At 40.0% G+C, this 23,409-nt stretch overlaps 1 protein-coding gene across 5 annotated transcripts in view; it reads left to right on the top strand.

Annotated features, from left to right (window-relative positions):
- Nucleotides 1–23,409, top strand: part of LOC128997891 (erbin-like) — a 95,518-nt gene that overhangs the window by 57,214 nt on the left and 14,895 nt on the right. For all 5 annotated transcript variants that reach the window (XM_054423675.1, XM_054423674.1, XM_054423677.1 and 2 more), the window contains 3 exons: nt 1,620–1,834; nt 9,248–9,337; nt 12,545–12,683. In XM_054423675.1, the coding sequence (XP_054279650.1) occupies nt 1,620–1,834; nt 9,248–9,337; nt 12,545–12,683 (444 nt within the window). The remainder of the gene's footprint in view (nt 1–1,619; nt 1,835–9,247; nt 9,338–12,544; nt 12,684–23,409) is intronic.

Below are 23,409 nucleotides of genomic sequence, written 5' to 3'. Positions count from 1 at the left end.
TGAAGCACGTGAAGCACATTTTTACCTTTTTGGCCACGTCAAGAAACATAGGGATCGGAGGGGGTGAGCACACATGTCATACGCGCTTCCGACCCGTCTCCGATTTTCTCCACCGGGTCGACCAACAATCGCCAGCCTGTTGCCAAACAACCAGCGACAACAGAACCGCTGCTGCTTCTGTGTACTACGTGCAGAAGGTGGTAAACATGTTCAAAAACTTTGGACTTTGGGATTCAGCCATGATGGCGGTTTGTCTAGATGAAGAGGAAGAAAGTCAGACATCTCTGGAGGGCAGTGGAAAACGAAGAATTTGGGTTCATTCTGCATGCAAAGAAAGTTAGGTGGTTTACTTAAGTGCCCATCTTATATATTAAGCACATTAGGGTTTCTCTCTCAAGTTCGTTTGGCTCTTCTACCCGTCCGATTTTCATGATCGAGGTCTCAAATTTAAGGTATGCACGCACAGATTTCACATCAAGGATCGGCATATATTTATCTTAAATCATTATTCTTAAAACTTAAGAATAAAGGTGATTTCTAAGAAACAACCCGTCCTGCATCCGACAAACGAATAGACTGCAGTGTCGGTGCATGATCGGAGTCAAAATCGGAGTAGTATCGGAGCATGACGTGACGCGTGTCGGAGAGGTGTAAACACCCGCGTTTAAAGTTAAGTAACATTCCCCTCTCCGACAGTCGTACCACAGTATGATCGGAGTCGGATCGGAAGGGTGTATGACAAGTGTGTCCCCGCCTTAAGCCTTTACACAGCCCTAAAATGACAGTCTGGTGTGGAGAGAATTTTTGGACGCTACTTCTTTACAGATAATGGTGGTAATTCAGTAACCGTGAATCCAGATCGATATGTGAACATGTTAAATAACTTTTTTATCCTACATTTGGAGGAGTTGGAAATCGACACAGAGCAGCTCTACTTCCAGCAGGATGGAGAGTACACACAGCCGATAACTCCATGACCGCACTCAGGTCATTTGAAGGTCGTTTGATTTCAACATTTGGTGACATACCCTGGCCAGCTCGATCACCAGATTTGTCTTTTGTGTTTTCGTTCTATGAGGCTATTTAAAGTTCAAGGTTTATCAAATATGTCCCAAAGATTTGCTTAAATTTGCAAAGAATCGCCGAGGAAGTTCAAGCAATTCCTCAAGAAATGCTGGAACGAATATTCAACGGGTTTTCCAAGCGAGTCGAGGAATGTCAACGTGTTCAAGGTCGTCACTTAAATGATGTAGTTTTTAAGAAATGAACAAATGACTATCAAGTTTAAATGGCATTAGATAACCTTTGCTTTAATATTCTATTTATGTGTATAGTGTAAATAATATTAAATTTGTGTTATTTATAAATTGTGGTGTTCTCATTGCCTCACCCTGTATCATGATTCTGGTTTGATACCCAGAAGCTTTGGTTGCTATTATTTCTTGCATTGCAATTTGCAATATCTGTTCAAATAAACATTGTACTTTTTTAAAGTTGAAACCAAAAGCTTTAGTTTTCATGTTTAATTTAATTTAAATTTAAATTTTACTGTGGAATGAAACACAGTAGAATAGTTATAAGCTATAAAGTAATCTGTTCTAACTTCCAATGTGTTCCAGACTCCTTCACGTATGTTCCTGGCGATGAAACGCCTGGCAGAGCTCAGAAGCAGAGGAGCCTCGACAGACCAAAGATAAGGTTTTCTATAAGTACAACTCAGGAGAGGCAAAGTGTGTTGATGAGAGCTCCAACTCCTTATCCCAGGAAACTTAGAGAACTGGCTAAATTTGCACGAGCTATAACATCACAAACAAATAATTCACAGCTTGAACAAGTGAGTTGTGATATTTTAATGTTATCATTAACACAGGTTAATAATGCTTCCTAAAAAAGACATTTTTAAGGTTGGGTTTATCAGGTTATGTAGAGTTTGTTTACGATTTTTATCTTGTTGTTTAACGAACTTCAAATTTTGAAACTAGATTAACTGAATATAATCTCTTTGTAAACTATTGCTTAATCAAACTATAGAACACTAACCATAGAATAATAGAATATACCCTAAAATAAGAGAGGAATATTTGCTGAAATAAGCACACTCAGATGTTACCAACATGAAATATATATATCAAAACAGGCCTCGAGCTTAACAATCTGATGAGAAGTCTATGAGTTCTGTCCATTGTCTCATAGTTTTCATTTTATGGTACTCGTATAAATTACCTTGGGGTTAGTGAATCTTAGTAATTTTTCTAGACCTAGAGTGAATATTCTTTTTTTAAATCTGTCCAGACATAAATCTTAGTTTTTCTCTTACTATGCAAGTTAAAAAATCCAAAATCATCATGAAAACCTGTTAAGCTAATAATATCAAATATTCAAAGTATAATATCAAATATTAAATATACCCCGCCGCAGCAAACCTGAAGATAAGCGAATTTCCATTTGCCTGATTTGATTTTTAATTACAGTAGAACCTCGCTAATCCGACCTCTGATGGTCCAACTCCTTGCTTGGTCCAACGGTGCCACCAACATAATAGACTTCCGCTAACTTGTGTTTTTTTTTAGTCTAATGTGTTGAAATTCGTTGTATATTTAACCATGTCTGCCCATTATTAATATTAAGTAGGCTCCCACATTATTGTTTTTGAAAAATCACGGTTCATTTGATAAAAATAAAATGGAAGCAAAACAAAGGAATGCCGATCTAAGCTTCAAGGTCAAGCTATCCGTTTGCACTGACAATCGTCTGCTCCTTAGGCCTACACATGACACATCTATCTGCTGTGCGCTTGCTATGTCACAACATTTGTGATTGGGTATTTGGTAATCATGACAACCTTAGTGGACTGTGATTGGGTGTTAAGTAACCATGGCAACTTGTTGAATGGGTGGATGAAGAGAAACTTAAGAAAGAATAGAAGAACAAAGAGAAAGAATACGCAATGTTTTTATGTCAGTGTTATCTTTATAAGTAGACTACTAGTATTTTACACTTTTTTTATGCGTTATCTAATGTTTTTATCGACATTCTTCCGTCCTGAAACAGCGTAGGGGTCGCCGGAATTCTACCCCCGGATATTTACCCCCATGAAAAAACGCCTACGTCATTTTGACGTCACGAGGGGCGGGGCCTATACACGGTTGAGTATCAGTCCGCGACTGGAAATCTACCCCCAGACATCTACCCCCGGAGATCTCCCCCGGAGATCTACCCCCGGAAATCTACCCACGGTCAGCTCTGCAACGTATCGGCCAATATTCATTGTTGTAATTTGTAGTAGAAGTCATTATAGTTTCATATATGAACAGTCATAATTATTAGTAACGGAAGAGTTATTATGTTTTGCGGGGTGGCTGCACTGTGCACTGAGCCCTGAAGTGGGATGATTCGTCACGGCTCCTTCTTCTATGTCCAACAGCGATCGTAAGTGGTTCTTTTATAATTACTGTCCACTTTTCTAGCGTAACGTTAGGTTACGACATTTTGGCGCAGTCGGTAATAAACCTTTTTATCATAGTTAGGGTAGTACGCGATAACAGTTGTTGTTTTAGTGCGTATTATAGTTGAGATGATTAAAAATGGCGAGTATTAGTGTTGGCAGGATTTCTGAATTTAATCCAAGTGAGGAGGACATTGTGCCCTATTTGTTGCGCCTGAAACATTTTTTCAAAGCGAACAACGTTTCAAGAAGGAGAACGAGGTGTCGGTTTTAATTACAGTTATTGGTCCCAGGGTTTTATCGGTCCTATCCGATTTATTATCACCGGTAGAGGTAGATTCTAAGACCTATGATGAACTTGCAGCGTTGTTGAAATTACATTATGCGCCCAAGAAGTTGGTTGTGGCGGAGCGATATGTATTCTACTCTCGTGTGCAAAAGCCGGGCGAAAGCATAGCGGAGTTTGTGGTTTCAATAAAACATTTAGCTAGTTCGTGCAAATTTGGTACCTTTTTGAAAGACGCTTTGAGGGACAAAGTGATTTCCGGCATTTCTAATGAAACTATCCGGCAGAAATTGTTGTCGGAGGAATTGGACTTTGACGAAGCTTATGCGTCAGCGCTCAGGCTAGAACAGGCCGAATCGCAGTCAAGCCTATTTGTGCAACCTCGTGGGGACATTGCGAAAATCAATGTGAAAAGTCAAAATAGGCCTAAAACTTTCATGCATAGGAGTAGTGAAAATCAAAATTCTAGAAACTCTTGCTGGAGGTGTGGTTCTGCGGGTCATTGGCCTAGTGCGTGTGCGTTCGCCAGTTACAAGTGTCACGGTTGTCAGAGAGTAGGTCATCTCAAGAAAGTGTGTAAAGCCAAGAAATCTTCTAGTTTCCATGGTAAAAAGTCGACACCTAGGATGGGGGTCCATCAAGTGGAGGAAGAGGTGGGCCTAGGCCTAGAAGTTCCAATGGCAGAGATAGGTCTGTACAACCTTAAATCAGGATCAGACAACGGCTATAAGGTAGGCCTAGTGGCTAATGATGTATATTTAGAAATGATTCTAGATACAGGCAGTGCCTTGACTATATGTCCTTCTGAGATATTTTATGAAAAATTCTCTAACCTCAAACTTAGGCCAGCAAATGTGAAACTTACTACTTATTCAGGTCATGATGTACCTGTTCTGGGACAAGTGAATGTCAATGTTAAATATAATAATCAGCAGGCGAGTTTGCCTTTGACAGTAGTTAGTTTAGAAAGTAAGAGTCAACCGATTCTGTTGGGCCGAAACTGGTTAGGTCAGTTGAGGTTAGATTGGCAAAATGTGTTTTCATGTAAAGCCACTGTGGATCACAGTTCTGATTTGGACATTGCTAAATTGAAGAGTAAATTTAAGTCAGTTTTTCAGCCTGGAACAGGCGAAATTAAGGGTGTTAAGGCTCATATTGTCTTAAAGGAGGGGACAGTCCCTAAGTTTTGTAAGGCGAGACCAGTGCCTTTTGCGTTAAGGGAGAAAGTTGAGAGTGAGTTGGACCGCATGGTTCAAGAGGATGTTGCGTACAGAGTTACTAATTCACAGTGGAGCACTCCACTTGTGGTTGTCCCTAAGCCTAATGGTGTTAGGCTTTGTGCCGATTATAAGATTACTCTTAATCAGTGTATTGAAATGGAACATTATCCGCTTCCTCAGGCTCAAGATATTTTTGCAACTCTAGGCGGTTGCTCAGTTTTTAGCTGCCTTGATCTTTCAAATGCGTATCAGCAATTGGCGGTAGCGGATGAATCGCAACATCTGTTGACCCTAGCTACCCATAAGGGTCTGTATCGTTTAAAAAGGCTACCATATGGTTTGTCTTCAGCTCCTGCAATATTTCAGTCAGCCATCGACCAAATTTTAACAGGTCTTCCAGGAACGGTGGCGTACTTAGATGACGTCTTAGTGGCGGCTCGCTGTAAGGAAGAGGGGCTTGCCCGTCTGGCGCAGGTGCTGCAACGCCTTGATGAGTTTGGTGTTCGAGTAAACCAACAAAAGTGTAAGTTTTTGCAATCTTCAATAGAGTATTTAGGACATGTGATTACTCGAGATGGTCTCCGTCCACAAGAAAGTTTGTTAACTGCGCTGCGTAAAGCGCCTGAGCCTAGTACTAAGGAAGAGTTACGAGCATATATTGGTCTAATAAATTATTATCATGCATTTATACCTAACCTGTCTGCTAGAATAAGCTGTTTTTATGACTTATTACATAAGGATCATCCATGGGTGTGGTCGGAGGTGTGTTCTAAGACTTTTCAGGAGAGTAAATCATGGGTGTTGGACTCAAGTTTGTTAGTTCACTATGATGTTAAAAAGCCCATAGTTCTGACGTGTGATGCGAGTCCCAGAGGGGTGGCTGCTGTTCTATCTCATCTTATCGATGGGCAGGAAAGGCCAATTGCCTTCGCATCGAAAACGCTAAGTTCCAGTGAACGGAATTATTCCCAGTTACATCGGGAGGCTCTGGCTTTGATCTTTGGAGTCAAAAAGTTTCATAAGTATATATATGGAAGACACTGTATTCTACAGACTGATCATCAGCCGTTGACGGCTATTTTTGGCTCTAAAAAGGGCGTTCCTAGTATGGCGGCAGCTAGGCTGCAGAGATGGGCCTTGATTCTATCAGCATATGATTTGGAGGTTAGGTACCGGAAGGGAGTGGATGTCCCTCACGCTGATGCGTTGTCTAGGTTACCCTTAGCAGAAGCGGAACCTATAGAGCTGGATGCTAATTTTGTTTCACATGTAGATATGTGTACAGAAGTGATGAACAATTTCTGTGTTGTCAAGGACATTGCACCTATTACTGCCTTGCATATAGGTAAAATGACGGATAAGGATCCGATTCTTTCGAAGGTCCGAGATTTTGTGATGTACGGCTGGACGAGCTCGGTTGAGCCGGAACTAGCTATTTTTCTAAGGAAGAAGGACGAGTTGTCCGTGGAACAAGGTTGTTTGCTGTGGGGTTCTCGTGTAGTGATTCCAAAGAAACTGTATTCATCTGTGCTTCAAATGTTGCATGATCAACACCCGGGAGTTACGCGCATGAAGATGCTGGCGAGAAGTTATGTCTGGTGGCCAGGCATGGAAAAGTCGATTGAGGACGTAGTGGCTTCTAGTTCTGCTTGTCAGTTAACTAGGAATTCGGTACCTAAAGTACCGTTGCAGCAATGGCCTACAACATCAACCCGATGGCAGAGGATACACATTGACTTTGCGGAGGATCCAGAGTCGAGACAGCAACTTTTAGTTTTGATTGACACATACTCTAAATGGTTAGAGGTATTTATCATGAGTTCCATGAATTCTTCCAAGGTTATTGAGAAACTCCGTACCTTGTTTTCATCGTATGGATTGCCTGTCGAACTGGTGTCGGACAACGGAAGATCTTTTACTAGTCAAGAGTTCAAAACCTTTTTGCATAACAACAATGTGAAGTTCACATTAACTCCCCCGTATCATGCGGCTTCAAATGGATCTGCGGAGAGAAGTGTTCAGGAGGTCAAGAAAAACCTTTTGCGTCAAGTGATTGAGGAACATCAGCGTTCTCAGCGTACCACTCTTCAAATGAAATTAGATAATTTCTTGTTTGCGTACCGCAACACTCCAAATACAGTTACTGGCTTAACCCCTGCAGAAATGTTCCTGTCTTGGAAGCCTCGTACTCAGTTGGTTATGTTAAAACCCAATCTCCAGTCATCCATTGATCAAAAACACAGGGAACAAAAAGATGCAGCTGATAGGCTTAGGGGAAGAAGCAGATTTTTCTCAGAAGGTCAGGCAGTCTATGTCAAAACTGTCCGAAATGAAAAGATATCTTGGGTTCCTGGCAAAATAATTCTAAAGAGAAGTCCGGTCACCTATCTGGTGAGTGTTATTGGTGGAAAACCCCGATTTTGTCATGCGGATCACTTGAGAGCTCGGTATGCAGAAGAGGAGGAGATTTTTGTATCACCCAAGGATCCCGTTGTATCACCCCAAGTACCCAAGAATTCACCCCCGCCGGAGGATCGACCAACTAGTCCCATGATGATGTCACCTGTACCTAGGCCTACTACCAGTCCCAGGGAGAGCCTAGGGCAAGCCCAGCCTCAGCCAACTCCTGCGTCGCCGCTAGCACAGTGCAGCCCACCACCCTCGCTGAGGAAGTCTGCACGGACTGTGCGAAAGCCTCACAGGCTGGACTTGTAAAATTATTAATGAATAATGGGAAGAAGAAATTTTGGTTGCATTTTATTGAAAGTGAATTTATTTTATTTTGAAAGTTGAGTTAATTTTGAATTTATGATATTGACTTTTTTTATGGGGAAGACGAGTGTAGTAGAAGTCATTATAGTTTCATATATGAACAGTCATAATTATTAGTAACGGAAGAGTTATTATGTTTTGCGGGGTGGCTGCACTGTGCACTGAGCCCTGAAGTGGGATGATTCGTCACGGCTCCTTCTTCTATGTCCAACAGCGATCGTAAGTGGTTCTTTTATAATTACTGTCCACTTTTCTAGCGTAACGTTAGGTTACGACATAATTGATTTTATTATTTGCGTTATGTAAATCAACGGCTCTTCGGTTAATCATTACCCTCTAATATCTAGTATTAAGCATGTGATATGTCATTGTCTTGTTTAACATTATCTGTCTTCCTAATATCTTTTCAACTTATATTTTACTGGATATTAGAAGCTAATGATTAACCGAAGGGCCGTTGATTTACATAAACCAATTGATAAAATCAATTACAACAATGCATCTTGGCCGATACGTAGCGTAGCTGACCACAGGGGTAGATTTCTGGGGGTAGATGTCTTGTGGTAGATGTCCGGGGGTAGACTTCTGGGGGTAGATGTCGAGGGGTAGATTTCCAGTCGCGGGCTGATTCTCGACCGTGTATAGGCCCCGCCCCTAGTGACGTCAAAATGACGTAGGCGTTTTTTCATGGGGGTAAATATCCGGGGGTAGAATTTCGCTACCCCCAGCGTAGCAGTAGCCTATAACTAGCAGTAGGTTACTAGAGTTTCTAATGTTCTGTTCTTTACTTTGCTGTACAATGTTTGTTTTGGCAATTTGTTTGCTTGAGTAAAAGTTTGAAAAAGCTGTGATTATAAACGTTAAAGTTTTTATTACTGAACCAAGGAAATGACATAACATAATTATCATGATTTCACAATAGCCTACTAATTGTATTTTTAGATGTAATATGCAAAATATTACATTAACGTCCATTTAGTTTATGAGTTGGAAATAACTGTTTTATGTCATGTTGGATTAACCGTGGTTATCAGTTATCCGTGGTCTGTTCAAAACACAGTTTTACTACGTTTTTATGTCAATAAACGTGTTCCTCTGATAATCCAACCTTTTTGCTGTTCCGACCATGCTCCCGGTCCTGTCGGTGACGGATTAGCGAGGTTCTATTGTAAATCTATTCAAATAGCATTAGGTTTAACGAGTACCTAGGCTTGCTGCCTTCAGGGAGGGTAATACAGTGTGTTTTTAGTAAAATATTTATAGCTTAGTATAAAATAAATCGATTTGAAGGTTTGATCCAAATATACCCATAAACAAGCAAAAAACAACAGTTTACTAATTCTCCATAAGAATAACATGGGAATTTTGAATTAACAATTTTCTCCGTAAACCAATAATCATAGAATCATTTCAATGTACTAAATTATTTGGTTTTTAAGCTCTTCAAAATGGTCTAGAGAAAATCTGGAAAAACTTTTTTTTTGTTAAACTCATAAAACTATAATCATTCCACCTTTTTTACAGCAAGGAGAAGTTCAAGTATTAAATGCCAATGGTACCAACCCATTAGTGGATCAAGTTCGGACTGCTGTCAAGAAACAAACTCCTTCAGTGGTAAAAGTTTTACACTATATCTATCAATCTATACCCTGTAAAATTATGTTTCAATTCATAAAGTCCCTGTCATATGTATTTTAAGTTTGAATTAAATTGGAGCTTGATAGGCCTTTATGCTATTATTTTCGCTTTAAATGGTTAGACTGTGTGAAGGATTTTTACCCTTAACGATAAATTTTGATTTCTACAAATTTCCCAGAAAGTTTAGAGTATGGCTGTCTTATCCAGGGGTCTAAAGTTAGCCTAATTATCGATTTCCCTATATATCTCGAGGTTTAAGCTTAGTCCGCGGCCACAAAGTACGCCTACAATGGACTCATCATCGCCCACCTCGAGTTTTCGAATTTGGACTTGACCATATGGTCTTTAAGATCAAATTTTCGTGGTAACTAATGTTTACCGTGACCCTACCGACTGATTTGTAGGTTAAGGTAACTATGCGTTACCCTAACTTGTGTGTCACGACTTATTCGGTCATGAGATGGTACTTACCTCGTTCCATAGTCCAAATCCGGTCGAACACAATTCGCTGTGGCAGGGTATTGCCCCTCCAATCAGCTCATCTCCACCGCGAGGTATTCCCTCACGGTACCTAACTCTTCTTTGCTGTGGAGGGGTACATCCCCACCAAGCAGCCTAGCATCGCCGCGATGTATTCTCTCAAACTACCTACCTTCTCTTTGCTGTGGCAGGGTATGTACCCTCCAAGATAGGGGAGGTAGGCTTGGCAGCCCAGTTGCATTGCCGCACGACCTTTGCCCTAACTCGGCCTTTGATAAGCTCGGCCGCTACCTCAATGTTTACTTCTAATTCTAACTCTATATTTCTCTCTCTCTCTAAGACTGACACTATTTTCATTCAAACAATTCAACTAAACTTCCATTGTTATGTACCAATAATACCAGAATAATTTGATTAAATAATAATCCTATTTCTAACTAAACAATTGGGTTATAACCATAGGAATAATTAAAGACAAGAAACAGAATAAAACATTTATTCTTTCACAAAATAATAACTAACTTCTTAAAAAAAATTAATATCTCTTCTTATAAACAAAATTAACTCTAAGGGAAAAATAACCCATAAAACTGTAGATTTATCATAAAAAATTACTAGTATGAAAAATCACAGATTTTCATACTTTTGTTATTTACATGGAAATATTTGCAAAAAAAGACTTTGTAAGCAGTGTTTCCATTCTCGGGATTAAAACGGGATGCGGGATAAAACGGGATTTTCAGCTATGAAGTAAATTTTTATTTTTTTCTATTTAATTTGAGGTAAAAACGAACTCGATAGATTAAACTACTGTAGCAGAAGATAATAGCAATGTCTAAACAACTATTTAAACATGGTACGTCAAATATAACGCTCGGGATTGAAAAAAAAAAAAAAAACATAGTGATAAAACGGGATATTTCATCATTCAAAAGCGGGATTAAACAGAATTTCTCGACCCGGCAAGCGGGATTATTTTTTTTGGTCGTGTGGATACACTGTTTGTAAGACTAAATTGTTAAATAGAATACAAATACAGTAGCCTAGTCTTGATTATTCAACCTTCGGTTATCGAACCCTCCCTGCGCACGATCGATTAAACTTTGAAATTGTGTGCTATTTCTATTTAGTATGACTGTACATTAAAGTGGGTACGTCAAAACAATCTAGTTGTCCACTCGTTGTATATGCATACCTTTCTGCAATCCATTCTAGTATATTCTGAGTATCGTTATAACAATTCTTATTTTTTTTAAGTTGCAGAAGTAGTGTTTTTACTTTATCACTTACTTTTTTATGTAATTTTATAAAGATAGCTTCAAAAATCCATGTTAGTTTTTACAGAAGGAGACTAATACAAAACCTTAAAAATGGCTGGCATCAGAGAAACGTTAATTAAATAATTTTTAGCATAATTACAATGGGTTTTTTTGTTATATTCCGTGTTATCAGACATTTTCGCTTATCTGTCTTTGCTACAACCGGCTTAGGTTAGACGATTGAGACTCTACTGTAATATAATTATCTAAAATAGTAAATAATAATAGGGTGTTTCAGAACTTCCTACCAATATTTTAGGGCATTGTTCCCGGGTAAGAATCATATCTAAATATCATATTTAAATTGTCCGGAAGTCCTTAATTACTCACAAAGCCGTCATTTTGTTTTTTTCACTTATCAATTTCTTCCTACATAATGGTTGGACGTAGGAAATTGAAACTTAGCACAAACATTTATGACAACTAGACAAAGCTACAGAAACATTAGGACAAAATTTAAAATTCATAAAACAAAATGGCCATTAACATTTTTGTTTCTTTAATAACTTAAAAACCGTTGATTTTATAAAACTTTTACAAGAATAACTTTTTTTAGGAAATCTAATTACAAATCTATTGACACCTTATTTATTAATATTGGACGAATATTAACTGAGATATGGCAGCTTTAGTGATACATGACCGCTGGAGGTTAGTTGCTGTGCATGCCAAGGCATACGGATAACGTCTGCCCCAACAATACAACAATCACCGTCCTCTTTGAAAGTTATTTTTAAGCGATTTTAGATTATTTAAAACAATAATAAAATGTTACACAACCCCAAAACTGTATTTTTTCCAATTATCTTAGAATGGCTTACAAATTGCACACCTTTTTACTGTCTTAAAAATTCACACAAAACAACGAAACCTTTTATATCAGCTGTGGTGAAAGTCAACGTACTCGTTTAAAAACTAATCAGCTGATTTATTTGTTGTATGAAGATTTTATTGTTTATTCAATGTTCCTCTAGCTTTTTACACTCACTTTTAAAGTGTACACTCAGTCTAAAAGGTTTAAATGGCCGCCATTTTGTTTTATGAATTTTAAATGTTGTCCTAATGTTTCTGTAGCTTTGTCTAGTTGTCATAAATGTTTGTGCTAAGTTTCAATTTCCTACGTCCAACCATTATGTAGGAAAAAATTGATAAGTGAAAAAACAAAATGGCAGCTGTGTGAGTAATTAAGAACTTCCGGACGATTTAATGATATTTAGAAATGATTCTTACCCGGGAACAATGCCCTAAAATATTGGTAGGGAGTTTTGAAACACCCTGTATTATATATATTCAAAACTTTGAATAAAACACTACGGTGCTTTAAATACATAGTATATGTATATATTAGATCAAAGGTAGTAATTTAATTGACTTTATGTTCTAGGCTAATAGTTCTGTAACGAATGACTTACCCAGAGGTTCAGAAATTCCAGCACAAAGGCGTCATCACCCGCCGCCATACCACATAGCCAAGACCTTCTCCAAACAAGCAAGCCTCTTCCAGAACGACAGCTCATTTCACAGTAAGTTAGTCATTACTTTCAATAATTGTATACAGGCGTGCCCATCCCCCCCTAGACTCATGTCACACCCCCCCCCCCCCCAATTGAGCAACAGCCCCCCCCCCCACCATAAATGAGGTACACAACAAATGAGAAACATTATTCCAATGTCCAGCATAATTTCGATTTTGTAAAACTAAAAGAAGTTTTATACATTTTTTTTAATATTGAAAATTCAAACCCAGATAATCTATATTAAAAAAAGTTTTAGTTTTGTCTGTACATTGCTCAGAATTGCTCAGAACATATTTTGGGTTATTTTTACGTTTTATACATTGAAGAAGTTGAAACATGTACTTATCTCAATTTATGTCCCTCTGTCACGGCCCAGAAGGCATTTTACGCAGCCTACTCTAAAGAAAACTAGAGTACCGATTATGATTCTAATGGTTTAATTGTATTCACTCACAGGATTGGCGAGGGTGTCCTTAGCCGTTAAAATATGGCCTCACTATTTTGGAAATAAAATAACGGACGATCAAAAACCCAATTTTGTGTGATTTTTCAAGTTTTTTTTCTCCATGTTTACTACAATTTGTGAAATACTAATAATCTGTTGAGAAAACACGTCATATATGAAATTACGAACAGCTGTTTTGATAAAGATTCCTTTTTCTAGCTGTGACTGATATGTTTACATAAATGTTTTTTACGGATACTGTGTAGGCCCTAACCATTTCTGATCACGTTTGTAAGCAAATCCAAAACCAAGTGAAATTAATAACAGTGTGGCTTTGGCTTACCTAACAGGTTTTATTTATCACGGGTACTAATATGTAACTGTAAATTAAATTAAATAACTAGCCATCATCCAGGTCGGGAACCGGATATTCTGTGTGTGTCAAGTTGTACTTGAATTTTGAATACCGGGTAAAAGACCGTGAGTCAGTGTTGTACAGGACTGGAAAACTTATCTTTCTATATAAATAAAATTAGAGTTTTTTAAGTCACCTCAATTTAATGATTTTTTTATTGCCAGAATATCTATATAGCGTTCGTAACCTCTGCTTAACGAATTGTCAGCGTCTTTCTCTTGATATAACGACCCCCTCTCCCTCCCTTTGGAAACATCACAGCTCCTTTGATGAAAACGAAATGGAAACTGTCAAATAATAAAGTTTTATAGTGCATTAAAAACTTTTATTTTAGGAATAAATGTTACATACTGAATTATTTGTAAATACAAAACAATCTCCAGATGATCTTAATAATTACCAAATCAATATTACAGAATAACAAACATATGACAGAAACAACGCTTGCGCCAACAATCGTCTGCTCTGTTTTACACTACTGTCTGTTCTGTGCTATGTTACAACAGATTTCAGATACAACAGCTGGGGAATGATGACGATACACTATAATGCTTAGTAAACTGTGATTGAGTGACCATTTGTGTGACCATTAGTGTGATTAGTAACCATGGCAACTTTAGTAAGGCTGTGATTGGGCAATGAGTAGGCCTAAATTTGGCGACTTGTTGAATTTGTGTATGAATTGAAGAGAAACCTAATAAAGAACAGAAAAACAAAGAAAAAGAATAACAAGATTGTTCTCGTTACATTCTTTTTTAAGAGTGTTTTTATCATCTCTAAATAATTTTACACTTTTTTATTACTTATCTATCAATTCCTATGTTGTTATACTGCACCTACCGGTAGCCTATCTGTCTATCATGAGCAGTAGCTTACAACACTTTCTAAGTTTTAATATTTACGTTATTTATATCAATGCAGTGTTTGGCTAGTTATTAGTTGAGTTTGAGTTAGCTATAATTTTAAAATGATTGTGCAATATTGAATTTTGTTTATAAAAATGCAAATCGTGACGTTAATGGCTGTTTACAGCGTTTTAATGGGTTTGTCATCTGTTTTTATACTATATTGGATTAACCATATTTTTCATTACCCCCCAAATGATTTACATGCCCTTCCCTATTAACTCATGTAATCGAGAAGGTATCTACACAATATTGTAAAGTATTGTAGCCTATGCTACTTGATTGTGTTTTAACGAGCTTTATGTTGAACAAAGCATTCTGTGCTAAGTCGCGGTGTAGCTGGACGTGTCTGTACCACGCGTTATCTTTATCTATCACAGCTCACAGCAGTTGAGTCATTCCGTGCCCTCCCTCTTAGATCTCACGTCTTGCTAATCTTGAATAATAACTTCCTACACGAACCCTAAACTATCCAAGAATCCTATTTTAACTAATTGAATTCAATAATATAACTATTGTCATTAATTAATACTTAATAGACTTTCTATCTGGTGACTTTGTAATATATTTCCATTTGAATTTTTTGCAACCCCCCCAAAATTTTAATGACACAGTCTGCGTCACAGCCCCCCCTTGTGGGCACCCCTGTTGTATAACATCTGTGTAACTAATCATTCATTCCAATAAAACTGTATGTTTTTTTTTTATTTCACAAATTTTTTACTGTCAAAAAATAATGCAACATACATCAAACAAACTGATTTCCTACTACACAGCTAAGAAAAAAATTAATAAGCAGTTTTTCATAGAAAGATCACAAATCTTAGGAATTTAATAAAAAATTGTAATTATTTTTTGGGCGGGATTTTAACATTTTTTGGACGGAAATATTTTTACTGTGAGGGAATTTCTGTGTGTGTGTCGATTTTGTTATCTTATCGCCAAAGATAGTACAGCAGTGCTGGGTTTAAATTTCCAGGGGTCGATATGAATCAACAAAATATTGTTGTTCTGAAATTCCACTCAATATTAATTTCACAAACAATTAATCAATATCGATCGTGAATATCCAAACGTAAAACAACTAGTTTCCCTGAATCATAAAATGATGTCAAGTAGGCACTATACCTTAGAGAGAGACGTGTTGATCAGGTCACAAAATGGCACAGACTGTCTGGCGGCGCCCGGTCCCAGTGGTTTTGTTGCACGTCTGGGCCGGTCATGCGCAGAAACCAGTTTTGGCAGTCCGACTCGGCCTCGGCGGCGGCTCCATCGGCGCTCGCGCTAACTGCTTGAGCCTTACCTCACTGTGTTTAACCTCAAAACCCTTTGGTCTTTCGTACTACTTTCGATGACGCTCAACTAAAAACATTTTCTTCTGACTTCCATCGTGATATTCTTAAAAAAGTGAGATGTAAAAAAACAACCCTTACATCCTCCACTCACTTCGTGGAAAGAAAAAAAAGAAACAGAAAAGAAAAAAAAAACTCCTTATCTTCTTCTAAATCAACAAATAAAAATTCTTCTAACTCAAAATCACCGTCTTCAGCTATCTTCTTCGCTGTTTGGATCCAATTCCTTAGGATCTGATAAACCTCCGCAATCTCCTACGGGGCAAATAAAATAAAACTTCTCTCAAACAAAACAAAACTCTTCACTCTTCTGACGGGTTCATCGTTTGTAGGGCACCAGCCCCAACTTACGAATATTAATCCTCTTGAAGGTGTTGGTACCAGGAATTTGCCCCTTCATGGTTCTTCTTTTCCCTCGCGTCTTCGCAGGGCGGTTGGTGGCACCCTCCTCGGGCTTCGCGGCTGGGGTGCTAGTACTCTCGCCTCCTACTGCTGATCTTTGCATCAGAATCTCTGGAGGAATTGCTGTCGGTTCAAAGTCGATCTCCATGGGTTGGGTCGTAGGTAGCTGACTCGACTTGGTTTCCGGTTCGCTTATAATCTCGAAACTCTCGGTGGAAGTCACGCTGACCCAATCACTTAGCCTCCCAGGTGACATCGACAGGGTAGGTGACGCCGGCATCTGCTCCACGCGGACTTCTTCTTCCGTCATCCCAGCCATCTCCAGTAAATCCGGTTTCGTCTGTGAACCTTCTTTCTCATTCTGAGCATCACTTCCCCCTTCCACGGGCATCGCTGCGACATCAGGCAAAGGGTCATCCAGGGCGCAATCGTCCCATTCGCTTTGGCTATCTATGTCTGCCGGTACAATTACCATTGGGACAGGTGGTGCGATACGTTCCAACTCCCGTGCTAACGTCTCATAGTCCCAATCGACCTCCCCTGGGAACAAGTCTTCTTCCATGGGTTGGTCATCCCAGATGGCGGAAACTCGCAGTGCCCTGGATATTTTCCGTCGCATCTCATTCGTATCTACAGTAAAATTTACTAATTTACCTTGTGAAATTTCCACAGCCACAGCACACAGTAGAATGCCACAATCCATGGTGTTCGACATTGGTGGACACTCTCGCCCTTTCCACAATAGCCATTCCTGTTTGGCGCGAGTTGGAGTCGCAACTTCTGCTTGGAAGTCCAGATAGGCCCTCATGACCTCCAAATCTTTGGTTTGGTCCCGCCCTGTCACGGAGTCGTAGGCACTGATTGTTTTCGTCCTGATGTCTGCCACCATCAGCCACCAATGTCCCTCACGACCCAATCGAGGTTCATGGACGGGGACGAGGATTATGTCAAAGTCAAAGACTGAGGTTTTTATGGTGTCTCTGGATCCGATCAAATCCGTGCTATCTCGGGTGCCCCATATCTTAATAATATGATATTTCGAAACACACCGGAGACAGCGGTAGCAGTTGCGGCTCTGAGGGGTGCCAACTCTATCCATTTCGTAAAGACATCTTGAACCACTAGCACAAATCTCGCCCCCTTCTTTGAACGTGGCAGGGGTCCAATCAAATCGGCCGTAACCGTGTACCACGGTCCCTGGGGTTTACGGAAGGCCATCTTACCCGCAGGCTTCGTTTGCTCTACCTTGTGAGCTTGACATACTTTGCAACTCTTTACGTATGACCGCACATCTTTCATCTTCCCGAGCCAATAGTTTCTCTGTTGTATTCGTTTGCCAGTTTTCCGTACCCCAAGGTGTCCGACGGTCTCGAGGTCGTGGTTTTGATGAAGGACCAAGTCCCTCTCGGTACGCTTAACACAAAGCTTCCACACTATAGCTGGATCCACCACCTTTCCTTCTTTTGCATTCCTCCTGGTATACAGCTGGCCCCCTCTAATGGCCCAATCCTCCGAGCATCTAGGGTTTCGCTTGGCCTTATAAAACATTCGTTCATACCAATCTTTCCGGCGTCCTTTATCTCTCGGGACCGCCTCCTCTACCTTACAAACTTGGAGTTCGACTAATTCTCGAACGGGATGGCGAGAAAGTGCATCTGCCACTTTGTTCAAACTTCCCTTCCGATACTGGATCTCAAAGTCATGTTGCTGTAGTTCGAGAACCCACCTAGCTAATCGTCCTGAGGGCTGCTGGAGATTCATTAGCCACTTAAGTGCCTGATGATCGGTTACCGCAACAAACCGGTAACCCTCTAAATAGGGGCGAAATTTCTTCACGGCCAAGACGAGTGCAAGACACTCTTTCTCGGTCACCGTGAATTTCTGTTCACTGTCGGACAAAAGCCTGCTCGCGTAGTCAATGACCACCTCTTCCTTATCAATTTTCTGTGTGAGTGCGGCCGCCAAACCTTCGCCTGAAGCGTCCACCTGTAGCCAAAATGGGTGCTCAAATTCCGGACAAGCTAGTATTGGCGTGGAGGCTAGTTTCCGTTTCATAGATTCGAAAGCCCTTTGCTGCTCATCGGTCCAGTCCCATTTAACATCCTTACGCAGCAGTTGGGTAAGCGGTGTGACTTCTTTCGCAAAGTTATCCACAAACCTCCGGTACCATGATGCCAGACCCAGAAAGGTTCGAAGTGCCCGTACATTTTGTGGTGTGGGGTATTCCTGGATCGCCCTAACCTTCTCCGGATCAGTACGGATCCCTCGGTCGTCTACGATGTGCCCGAGGTACTTCAATTGACGTTTGCAGAACTGACATTTGTCGGGGTTAAGCTTCAGGCCGGCAGTCCTCAAACGGGTGAAAAAGTCTCCCAATACCTGAAGATGTTCCTCAAACGATTTGCTAACAATGATCAAGTCGTCTAGGTAGGCGAAGGCCCGTGGCTCCAGTTCGGGACCGATAACTCTATCCAACAGCCGCTGGAACGTCGCCCCGCTGAATGCAACCCAAATGGCATGACCACAAACTGATAAAGTCCCTTCCCAGGGACGGTAAAAGCTGTGGCAAGGGGTACTTGCCAATATCCTTGCTTCAGATCCAAAGTGGTTATAATTCGGGCTTCTCGTAGCTTTTCCAGGATCGAATTAATTTGAGGTAAGGGATACGCGTCCTTTTCACTCATCTGGTTAATCTTTCTGAAATCTATGCAAAACCTATATTTCCCCGTACTCTTCTTAACTAGAACGACTGGGCTTGAGTATGGACTCGAAGACGGCTCAATTACGCCTTCAGCTAACATTCGGTCTACTTCTTCGTCAATCACTGCTTCACCGGTGTATCGATCTTCATCTTGATGGTATGCTCCACCAAGGACATGCGGCCCGTCGTGCTTTAAAATTTTGGCAACTCCTGTTCCAAAAAATCGTTCAATGTTTTCTTTTGGTCGTCCTCGAGATCACGCATCGCAGCCTCTTCCACTTTGCTTTGTTCATTTGATGAATTCGGGGAGTCGATGACGTGCGAAACCATTTAGCATCGGTCTGGGTCGCCATCCCTGTCCGAGTCTATTGTTATTATGTTCAAGCGGCTTATTATGTCTATCCCCAAAATTATGGGTGGCCCCAAACCCGGAAGGTGAACGACTTTCAGTTCGTGGTTGGCACCTCTTATCACGGACGGCAGGGAGAAGCATCGATTTAACGTTGTCTCAGAATTGTTGGCCATGGCAACTCTGACCTCTTTATATTCGGGGTTCACATATCGTTCGATAAAATCAGAGACCTCATCACCTATCAGGTTTATCATGGAGCCAGTGTCGACTAACGCCTTAAAACTTCTCCCAAACATCATGACACTGATATAGGGCCTAGGATCGTTCGTTGCCCTCCCCGGTTCAACATTCTTCATAGTCCCTAACTGGAAGTTGGAGGTCGTCGCACTTGGTCGGGGTTCGGACTCCGGTGACCTCCTCGGCCCATCGTCCGCCTCTCGTTTCCCAAACTCTTACAGTCACAAGACGTTGTTCTCGCTCCTAGCTTCTTGCAGTTGAAACACCGTATAACTTTTGGTTCTTTGCAGAAAGCGAAGATGTGGCCTGTCTTTTTGCAGTTCCAGCATGTCCTCAAATCAGCCGGTCGCCTCTCATACTCGCCGTACCTTCGATTCTGATATCCCCTTTTAGCCATGGTCCTTGCCGGATATCGGTCTTTGTTCATAGGTTCTTGGATTCAACTGTTGCTGTGTGATGCAAGAATTTCGGCGCCAATCTACTTCGTCCATGGTAGGCAGTTTCGGATACCAATGCCTGGGCTGGGTTCGGCGGGGGAGTATATTCAGTTTGCTCTCGTAAGCAGGTCTCATAATCTTCAGCGACTTTGATCAGACTTGGCAAGTTTACAAAGTCTCGCCTACAAATATATGTTTTATAGCTCGGGTGCATGTTTCTATAAATTCAAACTAACTTTTCATGCTGCGAATATCCTCCTGTCCTTCGAATCAAGGTCGAAATGGCTACAACGTAGAGTTTGAACATTTCCCCTTCCCCTTGTGTTCTCTTCCTAATTTCGTCATCTAAGTGAAGTAGATAGGGAGGTAAGTACTGGATTTGAAAATCCCTGACAAAGTCCATAAAGTCACCCCAAAATTCCCGATTATTCCTATACCATAGGATCGCACTGTCTTTCAACAGCTCAGGCAACGCTTTCAACATCAACTCAGGGCCTACACTATACGATTCCATCAATTCATTCAAGCGCTCTAAGAAAGAGATGGCATCCGATTCTTTCCTTCCATCGAATCTCAAATTCCATTTCCTAACGGTATTACAAAGGGAGGCAGTATTTGATAGTCATGGTGAGTCAACGTCACCTGCCACCATTGCCTCTTCGCGTCCACTCGTGTGGTTAAAGCCAAAATCCAATTGTTCTGCCAAACCACCTTCATCGTTTGATTGGGTGCGTGTGAAGACTGGGGCATAAGACTTCATCCTTATCGGAGTAAGCACCGAGGTTCGCCTCTCGGGAACCCCCTCAATTGATCGAGCTGTCTGGTGTGTAGTTGACAAGGTCGCTGGCGTGGCTTTAAAGCTTGTGTCATCAGCCGTCTGACCTCGTTAAAATAAAATCGGCATCAGGTGGAAGACCCAGAAGTTCTCGGATGCTCACGGCTTCTAACTCCAAGGATGCACTCGCTGGTACTTCTTGAGACGCGTGGTGGAACTCATCATCCTCTTCAATCGCCTCCTTTCCAGCCCGTTGTCGTAACCGTCGAACAAGTTCTGCTCTAAGCTGATTAGCATTTCCTTCTGGCACAGTTCCCAGCTTGCCTAACTCGTCTTCAAGCTGCGATCTTGATAACTTGTAGACCCAGCTGACCCTTACCTCTGTCTCCGAAGGTGGTCGTTGAGCTGTTCCAGCTGCCGTAGAGCTAGTAGTCGTAGTGGTGGATGTCCATAGGTCCTCCAGACGAGGTTGTGACCGAAGCGATAGGTTGTTGCTCGCCTCCTTGTGACGAAGCGCTCCCGTTGTCGCCTTCTTCCATTATATTCAATGCCAGGAGAATCTTGAAGGGTCTAAGGAATCTCTCTACGTGATAGAACATCGTTGTTCCTCAAATAAATCGTCTAAAATCCATATTTCTACTTTTCACTCAACTATTTCCAAATTCTCGTCAATAACTACTTATTCAGTAGTCCCTGTTCGGGCGCCATAAATATGTGAGGGAATTTCTGTGTGTGTGTCGATTTAGTTACCTTATTGCCAAAGATAGTTCAGCAGTGCTGGGTTTAAATTTCCAGGGGTCGATATGAATCAACAAAATATTGTTGTTCTGAAATTCGACTCAATATTAATTTCGTTTCAAATAATCTAAAGTATCGATCGTCTGTGTTCAATCAAATTCCTTTATTGAAAATGATAGGGTAACTCAGTGAAGGGTGCGAACCAGTTGTCGCTATTCACTCATCAAGGTAACCTTTACATTACTGTAGGCGTACCATTATTGGGAAAGTCCTCATTAAAGTTTGGACAATAGCTGAGACTTTGCTATAATACCAGAATCGGAATCAGAATCAGAAAAGCGTTATTCAAGATTTATACAATATACAGGGAGAGTCTTCTAAGCTGTCCTAAACAGATTACAGACGAACGGCTTGACATTCAGGTATGAAACAAAACTTTTCCCAACTAATTCATACCCAAGGAACAACGTAAAAATGTTTTACTATTTTTAAAATACAGTGTGTTCGAGAAACTGGGGGTCATGGGTTCAAATCTCAGAGTTTTCAAATGTAAACATATGTCATGTTATGCATCATTTAAAAGCTCTAGACTAGACAAACAATTTAGTGAAAACAGAACTCATTTATCTTTGTCCAAAAATTTACCAAAAACTCCAATTGCCCATATAAAACCCATGTTAAACGTGCGGTACCATGGGAATAGTGTATCTGCATCCACCAATCTCCAGTACTGCATGTTTAACATGGGTTTTAAAGGGCAATTGGGTTTTCTTTGTAATTACTAGAAAACTATCAAAGATAGACGGTGGGTTTAAAATTAAAAGTTGTTTGTTTTTGCAAGACCTTCAAAATGATACGCAATTTGACATATGTTACAATTTAAATTTTTTCATTTACTACCAACATAAATAAAATTAAAATCATTGAAAAAATATTTAGTTTGAAAATTGTTGACATGTCGTATATCGAATTAAAGCTAAACTCACGAGGATTAAGAATTTTTAAACAGAATGAAAATAAGTTTAGTGGTTTCCAAGATACAGGGTATTCTGTAAATATCAATATTTTCACTAAAAATGGCCGCCATTTTGGTACGGACAAAGATAAATGAGTTCTGTTTTCACTAAATTGTTTGTCTAGTCTAGAGCTTTAAATTGAAGCATAACATGACATATGTTTACGTTTGAAAACTCTGAGATTTGAACCCATGACCCCCAGTTTCTCGAACACCCTGTACTTTAAAAATAGTAAAAATATTTTTACGCTGTTCCTTGGGTATGAATTAGTGGGGAAAAGTTTTGTTTCATCTCTGTATGTCAAGCTGTTCGTCTGTATTCTGTTTAGGACAGCTTAGAAGACTCACCATGTACACAGGTGAGGAAACATATGCATAAAAAAATACAGAATGGCGTCAAATAAATAAAACAGGAAAATTTTATTAATGTAATTACATGTCGTAAAACTCTTCTAATGAGTAATAATGAGTAAAATGCTCTATCAATTATAAACAGTTTAAGTTTTTTATATAATAATACTAATAATAATAATACCAAATACTTCTTTTGGTAGTTGATACAATAACTTAATACCTGCAGCTGTTGGCTTCTTGATATAAAAGAAACCAAAAAGCCGATGGTTTATAATAAGCAAAAGATAAGCATGGATTAGTGATCGTCAAAACCAGAAAATTCAAACCATGAAACCCTATTTGCTTGCCTTGGTACAATTATGAAAACTAAACATTGTCTTATTAAGATTATTCAAATGATTTCTCTCATAATTTTACCAAATGCAGTAGGATCTCGTTAATCCGGCCCTATATGGGGATTAGTAGGGCTGGATTATAGAAAATGCCGGATTAGTGGAAACGCATCAGAAAATTAAGTAGTTTTACAATAAACAACATTTTTATTGCTTACGAAAACTATGATAACAATAATTTGAAACTCTGTACAGTATAGGCCTAATGGAAT

This window comes from Macrosteles quadrilineatus, unplaced genomic scaffold, assembly GCF_028750875.1.
Source record: "Macrosteles quadrilineatus isolate MER2022 unplaced genomic scaffold, UCM_ALF_1.0 Scaffold_7__1_contigs__length_78375512, whole genome shotgun sequence".
NCBI lineage: Eukaryota > Metazoa > Arthropoda > Insecta > Hemiptera > Cicadellidae > Macrosteles > Macrosteles quadrilineatus.
This window is presented reverse-complemented; position numbering and strand designations above follow the sequence as displayed.